Below are 16,691 nucleotides of genomic sequence, written 5' to 3'. Positions count from 1 at the left end.
CTGTGGATTCGCAGCAGGGGAGTGCCCTAGTTGCGGGATAGTCGCCATCAGTGGACTGACGACGGACGCAGGTATAGCTATGGTCTCCTTAAATTATTTAGGAGTATGCAATAGCTTAGTTAAGGCTTTTAGCGCTTATTGAATGATGCATGGGTATTTGCATTGTAGACTTGATGATAGGCTTGGAACCTAGAGTGGGACTACTAGGACTGCCTTAGAAATGTACGTAAGTACTGACTGAGATTGCCAGCGGATATGCATGCTTATATGTTGCATTTATGTGTTTGCATGTTATTATTGTTATGCGGCATGTGCATATCATCTTGTGCCTGTACATCTGTATATCTTTCGAGATGAGCCAGTTAGGGTTGCTCAGCCCTGTTAGGACGTTTGATATCGAGTACCCTTAGGTACTGATACCTCGAGGACTCCGCGGTCCGCGTCCGGGATTCGGAAATGAGTGGTCGCACACAGTGGTTAGCTACCCCGATGTGACGAGCTTATATCTCAGGCGCCAGTTTGAGCAGTTTGTATACAGTTATCCCAGATATGGATACCCGGTCATTTGCATGCATCATATTTGTATGTTTATCCGTGCTTTCGTATTGAGCTTAGAGCTCACGTTCAGTATTTTCTGTGTATCTGGATACCCTATTCGATGGGCAGGTGTAAGTGCAGGATTGAGCAATAGGAGCCTGGAGTAGCCAGTAACCTTGAAGACAGCAGGATTAGCTGTAGGTTTTATTTAAAGTAATTCGATTGGATTGTATAAATCCCGTTGATTAGCCGGTTGTATTCTGCCGGTCTACTTGTATTTAGTCTTCCGCAGCAATTTGATTTAATGCATGCTTAATTATTCTCTTAACTCTGATTAGGTAGTGGATCCGGGTCGGGTCGCTACAAGTAAAAGTCTATGTTTGGGGGTATTTGATAAGTGTATTTTATACACTTAATTTATGTATGATTTTAATTGTTAATTATTTGTTTCGAGTAGATTTATGTTGGTGTTTTGTTGTTTTTGTGGTTGTAGAGAATTATTGAATTTATTTGGAAAAGAGAAGAAAAATAAGAAGTTGAGAAGAGAAAAGAATAAAATGGAGAAAAGAAGAAAGAACAGGAAAAGAAGAGAAATCGAGATGAGCTTTTCTTAGTGGGCCTCTTGTTAGTGCTTCATATAGCGCTAAAGAAGAGAAGATGAAGTGCTAACGCATTGTGAAGATTTGAGATTCAACGAGACTAAGGCGCGCCCGCGCCTGATGGAGGAGCGTCTGCCCCGGCTATTTCTCAGTGTTTTAATTATACCGGGAAGGAAACCTTAATATTTTATTGGGCTTTTTGCTGGGCTTTTTATTGTGCGCTATAAAAGAGATTTCTGAAATATTTTGGAAGGGGGCAGCCTCCACAACACATACGTACATCAGAGAAGGATTTCTAGAGCTTGATCGTGCGAATTTTCTGAAGAAAATCTGGAGCTTTAATTGAAGAACGAGGACGGAGATCGATCGACTGGACACGACATCGCATCGACGGATTTATTTTCTTTATTTTATTTATTAAATTCTGATTTGATGTTGAATTTTCTGAACATGTTTTGTTTTATTCAGAATTTTATTATGAACTAATTTTTATAGTATAGAGGTCGGATGGAACCTGGTGTAGACACTTTCATGAATTTTTGATTTTATTGAATTGAGTTTCTTCTAGATTAATTTTTTTTCTAGAATTTATTGTCTTTTCAATTATCTGATCAATAATTGATTTGTTATATTTATTTGAAATCTGGCACTCGGGAGAGGAGATTTTGAATAGGACCATTATAAAATACACTGTTAATTATTTATATAGCTCGGGAGAGTGTATAATTTTAACAGAGCTTTTAAAAAGAACATTGTTTTGTGATAGATCACTGCAACTAAATTCTTAATAGGGATATTGGAATTGAATTTAGTTGATAAAAATTATTTGTTGCTCGGGAGAGGAAAATAATACACTTAAGTGTTCTTGGCTATTAATTCACTGAAATTCATGAAACTAAATTAATTAGGATTGATTGTTGTTGAACCAGGTGAAATCTAAACCTCTAGACCAATTTTTTTCTCTGACTGATATTTATTTATGAAAGTTGTGTGCGTGCTATAAAAACTAATCGATTATTTATTTTATTTTGCAAAATTCTCAATTACTGATTTTCTAGATAAAGTTTGGACTATTTTAATTACAAGCACTGACTATTTTTATTTTACTCTCTGTAGGATCGATACTTAATTTTTCACTATATTAAAACTTGACACTCGTACGCTTTCGAGCATTTTTCACAACAGAAACAAATTGAAGACACTCATGATGTCATAAAACGCTTGAAGCGTGGAAGATCAGTCGGTTCCAAGGATAAAAACCCTCAGAAAAGAAAAGTAATAGAGAAACACGATGATCACAAAATAGAAAATAATGTTCCAGAAAAAACACCTGATGATGAAAATATTCTGTCAGAACCACAAACTGACGAGAATCGTGAAATCTATATCAATTATATTAATACTTGAAAAATATGGAACCGAAAAGATATAGAAGATATTGATGAGATATTTTCTTATAATGTGGCTTGTGACATCATAAATAAGAATGAAGATCATGAACCAAAATCTTTTGGTGAATGTAAAACTCGGCATTATTGGGCAAAATGGAAAGATTCCATCCAGTTTGAATTGGATTCGCTAAATAAATGCAATGTTTTTGGACCTATAGTCCTCACACCTAAAGGTGTAAAACCTGTTGGATACAAATGGGTTTTTATTCGAAAGCAAAATGAGAAAAATGAAATAGTAAGATATAAAGCTAGACTTGTTGCACAAGTTTTTCTCAAAGGCCTGGAATTGATTATGAAGAAACGTATTCTCCTGTTATGGATGCAATTACGTTTTGATATTTGATTAGTTTGGCAGTGTCTGAAAATTTGGAAATGTTTCTTATGGATGTTGTTACAACTTACTTATACGGATCACTTGATAGTGATATATACATGAAAATCCCTAAAGGATTTAAGATGCTTGAAGAACAAAGTTCAAAACCTAGAGAATTTTATTCTGTGAAATTGCAAAAATCATTATATGGGTTGAAGAAATCCGGCCGAATGCGGTATAATCAGCTAAGTGAGCACTTGATGAAAAAGGGATATGTAAATGATCCAATATGCCCTTGTGTTTTCATCAAGAAAACAACATTCGAATGTGTAATTATTGTTGTATATGTTGATGATTTAAAGATCATTGGAACGAATAAGAAAATTCAAGAAGTTATGATGTACTTGAAGGAAGAATTTGAAATGAAGGATCTTGGGAAAACCAAGTATTGTCTGATTTTGCAAATTGAACAAAAAAAATGTGGAATTTTTGTTCACCAGACAAATTATACAAAAAAGGTCCTTAAAAATTTTAATATGGATAAATCAAATCCATTAAGTACTCCAATAGTTGTAAGATCATTAAACATAGAAAAAGATATATTTCGTCCATGTGAAGATGATAAAGTTATTCTTGCTCCAGAAGTACCATATCCAAGTGCCATTGCTGCCCTTATGTATCTTGCAAATTATACTAGACCTAATATATCTTTTGCTGTAAATTTATTGGCAAGATTCAGTTCATATCCAACAAAAAGGCATTGGAACGGAATTAAGCATATATTCCGTTATTTACGAGGAACGACAGATTTGGGACTTCTGTACTCAAAAGATACCAATCATAGTATCATTGGTTATACTGATGCTGGATATTTATCGGATCCACATAAGGCACGTTCCCAAATCGGATATGTATTTACTCATGGAGGCACTGCACTTTCTTGGCGTTCACAGAAACAAAGACTTGTAATAACTTCATCAAATCACGCCGAGATTATTGCGCTACATGAAGCAAGCCGTGAATGTGTTTGACTAAAATCAATGACACATCATATCCAAACTTCTTGTGGATTATCAGTAGACAAGAAGCCTGTGACGCTGTATGAAGATAATGCTGCATGTATTGCTCAAATGAAAGAAGGATACATCAAAAGTGAGAGAACCAAACATATCCCCCAAAGTTCTTTGCCTACACTCAAGAACTTGAGAATAACAAAGATATTGATATCTCTTACATTCAATCAAGTGAGAACTCATCAGATCTCTTCACAAAGGCACTTTCTACGACAATATTCAGAAAGCATATATATAACATTGGGATGCGCAATCTACGAAATATGTGAAGAATCACTCGTGTTAACATGAGGGGAGTTTACGTGGCTGCACTCTTTTTTCCTTGCTATGGTTTTTATCCCACTCGATTTTTTCTAGTAAGGTTTTTAACGAGGCAGTATAAAAACACGTAATAAAGACATTCATCATATCACGATCATAATCACAAGGGGGAGTGTTGAAAATATTATTATTATTATTATTTAAAGTTGAATATTGAATGTTGAATATTGAGTTGTAAAATGTTGAAATTAGTGTGTGATGATATAGATGATGATGTTTTAATTTTTGAACTAATCTCCAAATGAGATCTATAAATAGATATCTCCATTTGTGTAGAAAATTACAATTGAATTGAGAGAGAAAAATTTGTGAAGTGTAGAGTTTGATATATTTTGAGTTTTGAAGTTTTTACTTTTTACCATAAATTTTTATTTTTTCGTAACATATATTAAATATTCGGAGGTTATTTATTTAATTTTGTGGAAACAAGTACTGAATCATTTTTCTTAAATTTCACAGAATCCAATCCCTTCTTCCTAATTATCCATATTAAGGGAGTATTTTGGAGAGCTTCTACTTATTTAAAAGTGATTATAGTAGAGATTATTTTGAAATTGGTGAGAAGCTAAAGTAGGGAGTATTTGAAAATAGAAGTTGAAAGCTAATATAAGCTAAAGTTTAGTGTTTGAAAAATAATTGATTCCAAGCTTAATTTTTAACTAAATGACAAACATACCCTTATTTGATTATTTAATTTTTGATTCTCACATTAAAAAAATTATTTTATATATTATTTTACATTATGAATTTTGTATCAAAACTATTTTATTTTTTATAAGATGAATATTTGAAAAAACATATATGATTAATAAAATAAAAATATTAAAAATGAAAAAAATTGTAAAAATAAACAAGATATGTACAAAAATGTATATATATATATATTTAAATAAATGCTTGTAATAATAATGTAAAATTTTTAAAAAATATTTTTTTTAAGAAGTAATAATGTAAAATTTAAAAAAAATATTTTTTTGAAAAAATACTTGTAATAATAATGTAAAATTTAAAAAAAATAATAAAAGCATATATAATATAATATGATAAGTTTATTAAGGGTATATATGTCAATTTGTAATTTTATACCTTAAACAAAAAAACAGAAGCTAAAAAAACATCCTTTTTTAGCTTCTTTTTTTTTAGGTAAAAGTTGTAGAAGGTAAAGTAGAATTTAACATTCACAAACAGTCAAAAGCACTTCTATGCAGCTAAAAGCTAAGAAGCACTTTGTAGAAGCTCTGTCAAACACTCCCTAAATCCTTTTTTTTTATATTTGATAGAATCCAATCCCTTCTTCTTAATTATCCTTTTAGGCTCAGTTTAGTACCGGTGATGAGATAAATAATATATAGATAAATAATATAATGTAATTAAAAATAAATAAAAAATGATAGTGAATATAATATTTGATTTGATTGATAGATTATAGTTTAATTTGATTTGATTGATTAAATTGTATATAAAAATGATAAATTACTATTTTATCCTTTTAAAAATAAAAAAAATATAAATAATATTATTTATAAGAGATAATGTAGTAATTTAAATTCAATAATTTGATTGATGTAACATAAATAATTAATGATTTGATTGATGTAAAATTATAATTAATAGATCAATAACATGATGAAAATAAAAAAAGATTAGACATAATAATTTTATACATAAATTATTAATAATAATATCAAACGAAGCCTCGTTGGATTGCAAATTTGCTCTCTCCGTTTCCAAACCGAAACCCTAAAAAGTCTTCGCGAACTCGATCGAATCTCTGAAAATCTGTCTTCTCCCGGAAATTGTATACGAAAATCTGTTGAATGTGATGGAGAATCTATTAATTTTCCCCATTAACAGCTCAACGCCTGCCCCCGCCGGATACCGGTTGCTATCCAATTGTCTGCCGACGCTGCAACCTAATTCTTCATCAGCAGATTTGAAGGGAAAATTGATTTGGACAGCAATGGATCCATACGGTTTCCGGCTCTTGGTTGATAAACTCCAAAACGGGAAGCCGGAAGACATCCGATCGATCTTTTTAGGGTTAAAAGATGGCATATATATTTTGATGTGCGACAGCTTCGGTAGCTATGTGAGTCAAAAGCTTTTCCAAGTCTGCGACGAAGAACAGTTGACGCAGCTGGTTTCTTCAGTCACATCCAATGTCTCTTTACTCATGGCCCTCTGTCGTAACTCTCGAGGGCATGTTTACAACTCAGACTTTTGGATTTCATGTTTGTGTAACCTTAAATACATTCTTGAATGTAATGACTCGATTTCTGGGTTTTCGTGTTTATTTTGCAGTTCTGAGTCCGTGAAGAAATTTCTCGACTGTCTCAAGACACCAAAACAAATATCTGAAGTGATGTCTGTCTTCCTACAGCATACGGTTTCGCTCGTGAACCACCGGATCAGTTCTGGAGTTGTTAGCCATTGCTTCCACATGTTCCCTATCCCTCGAGAAGAAACTGAAGTATTTATCACTAAATTCATCCTAGTTTTTTGAATTTATCATATCTACGACGTCACATGTTTTTTTTGTTTTTGATTCTTCCGGCAGCTCATACTCGATGTGATAACTGATAATTTTTGGGAAATCGCCACCAACCAAAGAGGAAGCGGCTTTCTCTTGGAAATCCTCGATCCAAAAGTCTTTCGACTGGAAAGCCGACCGCGTATTATTTCAGCAGTAATAGAAAATGCGTATCAGCTATCTCAACATCCTTTCGCGTATGTATGCACCAGCGCATCCTTTAAATTTGCAACATCCAAAAACCAACATTTTTCCTGTTTCAGGAGTAATCTGGTGCGGCGTGTAATATATTTGGGGATGCATGATGTGGTGAGAGATATAGTAGTGAAACTGAGACCCGGTTTCTATTCCCTCTCAATGGTCAAGCATGGTAACTGTGTAGCGATTGCATTGATGAAGAAAGCACGTGCGATAAAATATAAAGAAAAATGCCCACCTCAATTCATTTATGATCTAATCATCGATTCTGATCTCTGGAAAGCACATCTAGGGCCTTATTACAAATACGATCTCCAGTGCGCTGAGGAATGCACTGTGGTACCAATAACAATACTAATCTTTATTTCTTTGCTTACAGTCTAGCTAGCTTGAAATAAACAAAATTTAAGGTTGGTATGACAGTTAACAATGATACAATGCAGGGAACCTTGTGCGATGCTTTGGAGTTTGTTAACCTGCAGGACAATTGCGATGAAAAGAAACCTGTTCTGCACAAAAAGAAAAGAAAGATGAATCAAAAGAAACCTGTTCTGCACAAAAAGAAAAGAAAGAGCACTACAAGAAAATCGCAAAACGACAACGGATATTATCCGTTGTCGTAGGGGGGATAAAACCGTTGTAACTGGGGGCGTTGTAAAAAGCGTGCCATATATCAACGGTTTATATCCGTTGTGGTAGCTATCCAACGACAACGGTTTTGCAACAGTCTGTAACCGTTGTCGTAAGTCTTCAAAGACAACGGTTCTGCAACAGTGTAAATCCGTTGTCATTTACTATTTAAAACAACGGTTTTGCCCAGTTTATATTCGTTGTTGTTTATGGCTTAGGACAACATATTTGCAACAGTTTATATCCGTTGTAGTTTGTGGATTACAAGAACGGTTTTGCAACAATGTATATCCGTTGTCGTTTTTGAATGACGACAGCGGTTTTTGCAACAGTGTATATCCGTTGTCGTTTGTGGTATACGACAACGGTTTTGCAATAACATAAATCAGTTGTATTTGGAGTCATTAAAACCGTTGCCTAATTAATCTTCATACGAACTATAAATATTAATAAAGAAATCAATATAAAATAAAATATTTACTACATTGAATCCATGAAAATATTCAAGTTCCAAAATAGTTACACACATCTAATTTGGAAGATAATACTACGTAGTCGAAACTCAAAATATCTCATCTAATATAATATAAATGTAACAAAAGTAGTTCCAAAAGATGGTTGTATCAAAACATAAATCATCATGTGTTTGTTCTTGATAACGATGTTTACGAGATGACTTCTACGTATTACCAAGGCGATCTGAAACACAGCTCAATCCTTGCATCAAAACCCCTTATGCATTACTCCCGAGTTACCTACAAGAAAACACATTCTCAGTCCAAAATTATCAACAAAATCTTAGACCAATTTAAACATGGAATTCAATCTCAACTATCAAACTAATATCTCGCTTGTCATGGAAAAAAATAAAAGAAAAAAACTCAGCAACTCCAAAAGGGAAGGCAGTGCAGATTTTATTCAACTCATTTTGCATTTGTATTGATTGAATTCATAAAATATAGTAGACACAGTTGACAAACCGTGGGCTCCGACCAACCCACAGGCCACAAGCTAAACCATGGATTTGGCACTTTCAAGTTCCACTCCACAACATCCCAATAACTCAAACCACACACCATTTCAAGTTTCACTCCACATCCCAATAAGCTAGCCTCCCAACTTTAATTCATACTAGCATGGATCTGCCTTCTTGTTTGATATCATAAGCAAATTAACATTATTTTAGGTACATATAAAATACAAATACTTTTGATTCCAAAAGTATTATACAACAAGATCAAAACACAAGCCTCAAGTAAAAAAATAATTAAAAAACAACCATAAACAATTTATTTAGCAGCTTTATCGTAGTGAACTCGACATAAACCAGCCGAACATAATGTTTTCTGCAAAAATTTAACAAGTATCAGCCTATCAAGTATATTATCAATGCACGTGGCTATCTTAGGGACCTGTGGAAAGCTAAATCCCAAGGTGTTGCCATATAGAGGAATAAATCTGATCCATCCAAATTTATATTGCATATATCATATATTTGTGCATCCGCATTATTATCACTTTATAAGCAAGAAACATATCATATGAATAAGTTTTTGAATTTAAACCGAGATAATAGTAAGGACAAAAATTGATATGTATGATACCTTGTTATTTCTTTCCTCAGCTATAATTTCGTCGAGAACACCCATGATATGGATTTGGCTAGATTGCGACACAGAATCTTTTACGGTACACTTGTCTTCAATGATAACATTGTCATTGGTGATTTCCATTTTGGAAGCAGTATCAGATGAAAAACTTACTTCAGAATTGGATCTCCAATCTGTAAATTATTAAAAAGAAAAAAGCAAAAAATCATAAACACAATTCAAGTATAAATAGAACAGAACTCAACAAATGCAAATGTAAAATTGCAAACTTCTAAAAGTATGGTCCTCAAATGAATGAAAGTGAAATCACCACATAGAATATTGGCTAAATAAAATAAAAATTATAGTCACTAGCTAATTAGCACTAAAATTATGAAGGAAATTAAATAGGAACCTGACTTGTTAGTTGTTCTGCCAAGATATCTGGGAAGGAAACCTACAAAAATAGCAAGAAAAGAGTTTCTGATGGATCCATGTAAGTTATTCAAACGTCACCCTTCAAAATTCCAAGAACACCAATGCCCAACAGTAAATAAAGATATTGTTTCAAGAATCTAAGATCCGTACATAGAGATTTGAGCATCGTAAAACAAGTAAAACCAAATCTCAATCCTCAACCTTCATAACCTCCAGTTTAAAGACGATCTCAAGTTAAAGCAGCATATGAAAACCCAGCATGATCATGGATCATAAAACAACATAAAAGAGTATTATCATAATGTAGACAATTTGTCCAACTAATAAAACAATTGACACATGAAGATAAAATATCAGATGGCCTTCATAATGACAACTATTCCCAGAAAACTCCAGAAAAATATAGAAAACAAATTCGAGAAAATCATTTTTAATATAGTCATTATAATAAGATTACAAGTAATATACTGCGTGAGAGTACTTTTTGAGTTACATACAAATGCTATTTTGACAATAAGGGGTATTCCGTAGTTCAAACTTTTCAAGACAACCCTTTTATGATTTTTGTTTCTTTGCGACTTCGTTTATTACAAAAAGAAACGAAACAAAACAAAACAAAACCAACTTTTCACCATTTATCAAGTATCAAGGAAGAAGTTAAATAGCACCTCAAAAAAAGAAAGAAGTTCTAATCTGTATCACAAGGAAAAGTTGGAAATAAAAAGCATACTTTTTCCAAACAAAATGGAGAGTGAGAACTTCATACCTTGGTTTACCAAGCTCATCTTTCAAATCAGTAGTAATTTTGTTTATTTCCTTTCTAGCATTCTTCAAGTTGATTAAAATTAATAAATTAACGTGAAATAACAAAAGTAGTGAGGAAATCAAATTTGTTAAAATTAATGAGTTGAATATGAACACTAAAAATTAACGTGCAGCACTTGCTTGTTCGAGTTGTAAGTAACACACATTCTAACAGTGGTCGAGAAGTGATCGACAACATATCCAATAACTCTACTGATAACAAGAGGATTCGTCGCCATTTTCGCCATTTTGAATGGTAGTATGAGTTAATTGATGCCTTTTTTCCCTTGTAATGGTGTTGCAAACCCTGTGTATTTATAGAGGCAGCAAGAAGCTACAGAGTTTCTTTGAATCATTTCGAAGTCAGTATTGGAATATTATATATGGGGTTGCAATATGTGCCCATTGGGTTTGGAAAATTAAGAGGTTCATGTGCTTTCTTGAATTTGGAAAAGCAAGACATGCACACATGATCACACATACAATACTTGGCCAACAAATAATTAACCTCGCCTAATTTATAAGATCCTGTTATAGGAAACCAGCAAGTTTTGGGCATGTACATTTTAAGTTTGGTCCAAGGAATGAACGTAAATTTATCATTTCCCTTACAAAACAAGTAAAATTAAAAAACACACAATCGCAGGTAACCTACTGAACTTGAAAATAAATGTAAAAAACATAAAAAAAAATTGTGTTATAAATTACATCGATCAAACAAAATATTTTGAACTTTCTTAGTTAAGCTCAAAAAATTATCGAGTCAAATCAAACAACTTTAATTCATAGTTTGAACAAAATTGTGTGAACTCGTAACAACATATAAAGAGATGGTCGAAATCATGAATCATATATAAAGCATTTTTTCATAACATACATAAAGGGAAGGGAAGAATAAAAGCCAAAATAAAGAAGAAACAGAGGTACTAATACCTTCAAACCAAATAATCTTCTAATTTAGCTTCAACTTACCACAATCTGCAGCAACCACGTCGCCGGAAATAGATGGTCGAAAGCGAACTATCCTGAAAGAGCCGATGAGTGGCTGAACCGGCGCGGCGACTTTCCCCTATGCTTTGTTATCCAATTATTAGACAATAAAGTGTGCTTCACCCAATATAGTATATATAACAAATGGTGTGAAGGTTTTGGTAGAAAGTGTAAGGTCCCCATTAGATAATTTGATGAAGAGATTTTTTAATAACTTGCTATATTTGGATATCAAATTTGAATTATTTTTTTTTATTTGATATCTTACAAGTCATTAATCCTTTTTAGCCTTACACTCGTCAGTGAAAAGATGTCATTTTATGTATATTTATATATTTTTATTAATTATTAAAATTCTACCTAGTTTTTGCGGAAATTTCTTTGAACCTACATTTCAAACGCTTAGGTAAATTATCTAACACCTCCAAATAAAAAGTACTCCCGAAAAATTAAGACCACGTAAAAGCTGAGGAAATAACCAACAAAGAAGAAGACTCAAAATCTTCGAGCATATAATGAATAGAAAGAACATAGAGATGCTTCTACTGGTCAAAGACCAATACAAAACGCAGAAGACGAAGGACAGAAAGAAAGAAGGAAAAATATCTACCCAGCTTCAAAGATACCCACGTCATAATCGAAATGATCCGAAGACATCAGAACATACACTAAGTTCACACAGCACAAGGACTCAAAATCAAACAAACCGTAACACTAAATCAATCTGAGAAACTACCTAAATAAACACGTATCAAGAATAAATCACACATAATCATATCGAAGAATAATAACAAACTCAGAACGCAAGTCATAGAAAAATAAGCATACTGTTCTGAAAGCAGAAACCGGAGCTGAAGTGAAATCTTGGCGACAGAGAGATCTGAGAAGTACGGCGGTGGCCATCGACTGCGAGGAGCAAAGGAGCTTTTCACAAAATCTTTCGCTTTCGTGGAGCAGCGGTTCTAGGGTTTAGGGCTTTTGTAAAGCGAGGTCGAGAAATGAGGCCGAGTGGGGATCCAATTAAAAGATACAGCGTAAAACCGAAATCCTAGCTGGGAGCAGAGGCGGAGTAAGCCAAAACAGGGCATGAGCCCCCTGCCTCGAAGGAATCCATTGAAACATGAAAAGTGTGGGGAGAGAAAAAGAAGGTGAAGATCGTGCGACTTTCTTGGAGGAGGGGCCGGTTGGTGAGGATGAGAGGCGACGACGTAAGGAAGGGAAGGAAGGGAGCAGGAAGAGAGAAAGTAGGCGAAGAAGAATAGAAACAAGAAGCTGGGTGGAAGTAGCGATATATTGAGGTTGGGCTAGGGCTTGTGCAGGAAATTGTGTGTGTATATATATATATATATATATATATATATATATATATATATATATATTATTCTGTGAGTTTAAAAAAAGAAAAAAAAAAAGAATGAAAACGACAACGGTTTAAGAAAAATGTTGTCTTAACTTACATAACACAATAAAAAAAAGACAACGGTTAAAAAAACCATTGTCGTATAACCCAAAAACCCGCTCATAGACAACGGTTAATTAAAACCGTTGTCGTAGGGCTTAAAAAACCCGCTCATAGACAACGGTTTTTAAAACAGTTGTCTTTGACACATATACGACAACGATTTTTCAAGAAAACCGTTGTCATTCAAGTGTTGTTGATACCACAATTTGGTGTAGTGGAGGAATCAAGTTTGATTATCGAGCAATATGACTTCCTTTCTGGTCCCTGCTATGCTAAAACCTTATTTGTTTGTTTTGTACCTTCTCTGATGTTTGTTATTTATATGTTTTAGGGGGTGTGGTTTTGAAGGTTGAATGAATGATTTTGTTTGTACTTATGTTGACTTCTGTCTTTCCATCCCATCTCAAGAAGGATTTCCTCGTTTGATGTTTTGAATTTTTTCTTGTTTCCATCATATTGGAATGAATTTCCGTGGTGCACCTAATTAATAATGTTAAAGTGATTCTCAATTATGATGATATTTTGTTTTTCAAATTGTGGGATTGAATCAATTCTAATTCTAACAACGGAAGAGTGAAATCCAGTAGATGGACTTAAACAAGACGACATATCTCTTACAACTTAGTTAAGTTGGTTCAAGAGAAATTGAATTTGGTGTAACATCCTTGTTCATGCCACGATTTTCTAAATTGGATTTCCCTTATTACAATGGAGAGACAGACCCGCTTGTTTGGCTGAGTCGTGACCACTTCTTTCGTCAACAAACGACGGAGGTGGATCAAGTGGCTCTTGCCTCGTGTCATCTGGATGGTGAGGCCCAGGTGGTTCCTCAAACTGGAACGGGACTTTCCCAAGATGAATTTTCCTCGGAATGTCATCTATGATTCTGGTCGCCAATACGCAAGAAATTCCCGCGCTGAATTGCTCAATTCATTACCCGTGCATATCCTTTGACAAATAAACAGGGAATTCAAAGAGGGGTGGGGGGGACTACACCAGGGGGGGGGGGGGGGTGGGGTGTTTACCTAGGCGAACCGAATCTTCAAACACTGACCATCGCACCAGCAACCAGCAGCCACGCCAGCCTTTCTTCAAACGACTGTCAAAGGCAGATACGGAGGAGCGCCGCTCTCGGGGTCTTTGTTATAACTGTGACGAGGTTTATACTCCCCAACATAAGTGCAAGAAGTTATTCTAGTTGGAACCTAGGGATGAAGGGCTGTCCGACCCTGATGATCAACCAGAAGTTTCAACCGATTGAAGTTTCCATCCACGCAATCACAGAGACCCGACACATTCAAACAACGTACGCAAGTGGTTGGTAGCATCAAGTTGTACTCCTTACAGCTGCTAATTAATTGGGGGAGTACCCATTGTTTCCTGGATACATCTGTGGCAACCGGTTTGGGTCTTCCAATCTATTAGCAGGCTGCAAACTCTAGGTCCGATTAATTTTCTGCCCGCAAAGATGGCGTTCCAATTGAATTATATGGCGCGAAAGATGATTTGGATGATTTTAGGGAATATTTGAAGAGCCCACCGAGGGTTAACCACAAGATCCTTCTGGAACAAGGGACAGACCCAATAGTCGTGAGGCCTTACAGATACCCACAGGCTTACAAGGACAAGATTGAAAGGCAATGCGTGGACATGCCGCACCGTTCGCTTCACCTGTCCTCTTGGTATAAAATCTGATGGCTCTTGGATGTTGTGCATTGACTATTGCTGCTTGAATGACCAACTCTCTCTTCCCCAATGTTATCTTAAGCATCTAGTCAACTCAGTTTTTGGTCCATTGTTGTACAGAATTTATCGAATCTTGATATACAGTTTGCATCAATGTGCTGCTGTCCTCCCAATCTTGACATTATAAATCAAGGTAATGTCCTGATTTATTTTTTACCAAGTTCTGACCGTTAGTTAACATCATATTGAATTGTTAGACAAAATTTCATAGTAACAATATGTGATGTGTTTAGTTTTTACTGCTTAACTCAGTCTCTATGTTTACAATCTAATTCGAAAAAAAAAATCTCATTTGGAGATGAGTTTCAAAATGTATAACTATGATATTTAGTGTTTAAATAACCTTGGAATCGTACTGTTTAAATACTTGTATTTCAATGAGGAAGTGGATTAGTTTTCAAGTTTGCGAGAGGTTGCTGGAATTTATGTAGTTTTCCATTCACTGTTTTTGTATTGAATAACTTTTGTGTGAGAGGGAGATGATCGATGTAAGGGATTCCTCCTGCCTCCGTGAGGGATAAGTTTGATAAGTGGTGTCACTATTGTGTGATTTTTGGATTTACTAATTGCTAATGATAGAACGAGCAGATAGCCATCAAAGATTGACCAAAAGAATAATATATGTCCATTTGCATGTCCTTGAATTCTTTGGATATTTGTAATTATTGTCAGCTCTAGCACTTTGAATTTTGAAATTAGCTTTGCAAAGTTGGATGATGCTTGATGATTTTTACTCTCGCTCGCTGCTGTCGAATTCTGCTCTTGCTTGGTGTTTCCTTATCGTGTTTGGAGAGGGTAGAATCAATTTTGGGAAGCTCACTCGAATACACCCACTTACTCGCGAATAGACATGCCCACAAAACATGGTAGAGATAGAAACACAGCTAAAACTCATGTTGGTGTTTGTGGGTGAATTGTCGTGATCCTGTGGGCACGTATCTCACTCACTTTTTGGGTCACATAATTGGCACCTTCTTAGTAGATTAAGAGAGTTTTATTAACTCTGGCAGCATGTTTACGGGGACTGAATTGGATAATTTCTTTTAGTAACTCTAGCATCGGAATTTGAAAGGAATATTATTCCTTGAAAATTTCGGCCCTTAATATATTTGATTTTATAAGATTTTGTTTTGTAGTACCCCGTACCCGAAATCAGTGATTAAGTGTTAATCAATTCATTAATCCTATTAGTTTAAGAGTAAACGTGATTAAGGAAACTCTTAATGGATTAGCGAAGTCCGGATTTGAACCTAGAATGATCAGAAATGGTCCAGAGGGTAAGGCAGAACGGATGCAATGTTCTAAGAACGGATGCAACGTTCGTGTCATCAGAAATGCATCACTGCTTACGTACTTGATGTGACATCGGAGGCAACGAAAGCAACGATGGTGAACGGACGCAACGTTCGTCGGACGAACGGACGCAACGATGAGGAACAGACGTTCCGTTTGTGGTCTATAAATAGAGGTGCCGAGATTCATTTCAAAGAAGACCATTCACCTCTTCTCTCTCGATTTCTTAGCCTTCTAGCTCAGATCTAGGGAATTCTAGGCGTCCCTTTTGGAATCCGGAAGCGGCAGCGCGGTCCAGACATCTTAGCGGAGCTGTGGCCTAGTTTTGAGGTTATCAACAGCAAAAGGCTGACGACGAACGCAGGTATAGCTTTTGTTTTCTAAAAATATTTAGGAGTATGCAATAGCTTAGTTAAGGCTTTTAGAGCACTATAATGATAGTAGTATCATTTGGCATTGTAGTGCGGACTCTAGGCGTGGACTTATTGCTGGTAAAGCTTGCCTAGTATTTTGAGGTACGAAAGTACTGTTCGAGATATCCTGACTGAGTATACATGTATTATGTGACTGCATGATTTATATGTCATTATTTTATGCTGCATCCATTTTGCATCTTGAGCTATCTCTTTTGAGATGTCTGTTAGTAGGGTTTTACCATATCCTGTTAGTGGATGGACTTCCATCAATTTGGGTCTGGCGAATCCACATGTACTCGGT

General features: G+C 35.0%; 2 protein-coding genes across 5 annotated transcripts; one reads left to right on the top strand and one right to left on the bottom strand.

Moving 5' to 3' along the window:
* The first annotated feature begins 6,005 nt into the window (after positions 1 to 6,005).
* LOC140881289 (pumilio homolog 11-like) lies at positions 6,006 to 7,844 on the top strand. The gene is made up of 5 exons (XM_073286475.1): positions 6,006 to 6,493; positions 6,596 to 6,764; positions 6,852 to 7,021; positions 7,088 to 7,361; positions 7,466 to 7,844. Exons 1-5 carry the CDS (start codon positions 6,117 to 6,119, stop codon positions 7,643 to 7,645), a joined length of 1,170 nt encoding a protein of 389 aa, XP_073142576.1. The 5' UTR covers positions 6,006 to 6,116; the 3' UTR covers positions 7,646 to 7,844.
* Positions 7,845 to 8,096: 252 nt separating this feature from the next.
* On the bottom strand, positions 8,097 to 12,772 carry LOC140881290 (uncharacterized). 4 transcript variants are annotated; one of them, XM_073286476.1, is made up of 5 exons: positions 12,302 to 12,772; positions 11,456 to 11,552; positions 9,657 to 9,698; positions 9,257 to 9,435; positions 8,097 to 8,407 (listed from the first exon to the last, which is right to left on the bottom strand). In XM_073286476.1, exons 1-5 carry the CDS (start codon positions 12,374 to 12,376, stop codon positions 8,393 to 8,395), a joined length of 408 nt encoding a protein of 135 aa, XP_073142577.1. In that variant the 5' UTR covers positions 12,377 to 12,772; the 3' UTR covers positions 8,097 to 8,392. The 4 variants fall into 4 exon arrangements, 1 of the variants encoding a protein (XP_073142577.1); XR_012149910.1 differs by lacking the exon at positions 11,456 to 11,552; XR_012149908.1 differs by having other exon boundaries at positions 9,662 to 12,772.
* Between the last annotated feature and the right edge of the window lie 3,919 nt (positions 12,773 to 16,691).

This window comes from Henckelia pumila, chromosome 2, assembly GCF_033568475.1.
Source record: "Henckelia pumila isolate YLH828 chromosome 2, ASM3356847v2, whole genome shotgun sequence".
Taxonomy (NCBI): domain Eukaryota; kingdom Viridiplantae; phylum Streptophyta; class Magnoliopsida; order Lamiales; family Gesneriaceae; genus Henckelia; species Henckelia pumila.
The sequence above is the reverse complement of the archived record's forward strand: the minus strand, read 5'-3'. Positions and strand labels throughout refer to the sequence as shown.

What these genes read in the sequence shown, in the direction of transcription:
- LOC140881289 (XM_073286475.1), top strand. Translation starts at nt 6,117, where the DNA reads ATGGAGAATCTATTAATTTTCCCCATTAACAGCTCAACGCCTGCCCCC. An exon ending in CTATCTCAACATCCTTTCGC is followed by an intron (nt 7,022 to 7,087) that starts GTATGTATGCAC and finishes TTCCTGTTTCAG; the next exon opens with GAGTAATCTGGTGCGGCGTG. An exon ending in GCGCTGAGGAATGCACTGTG is followed by an intron (nt 7,362 to 7,465) that starts GTACCAATAACA and finishes GATACAATGCAG; the next exon opens with GGAACCTTGTGCGATGCTTT.
- LOC140881290 (XM_073286476.1), bottom strand. Translation starts at nt 12,376, where the DNA reads ATGGCCACCGCCGTACTTCTCAGATCTCTCTGTCGCCAAGATTTCACT. An exon ending in CGGTTTCTGCTTTCAGAACA is followed by an intron (nt 11,553 to 12,301) that starts GTATGCTTATTT and finishes AACAAAGCATAG; the next exon opens with GGGAAAGTCGCCGCGCCGGT. An exon ending in CGTGGTTGCTGCAGATTGTG is followed by an intron (nt 9,699 to 11,455) that starts GTAAGTTGAAGC and finishes CTATTTTTGTAG; the next exon opens with GTTTCCTTCCCAGATATCTT.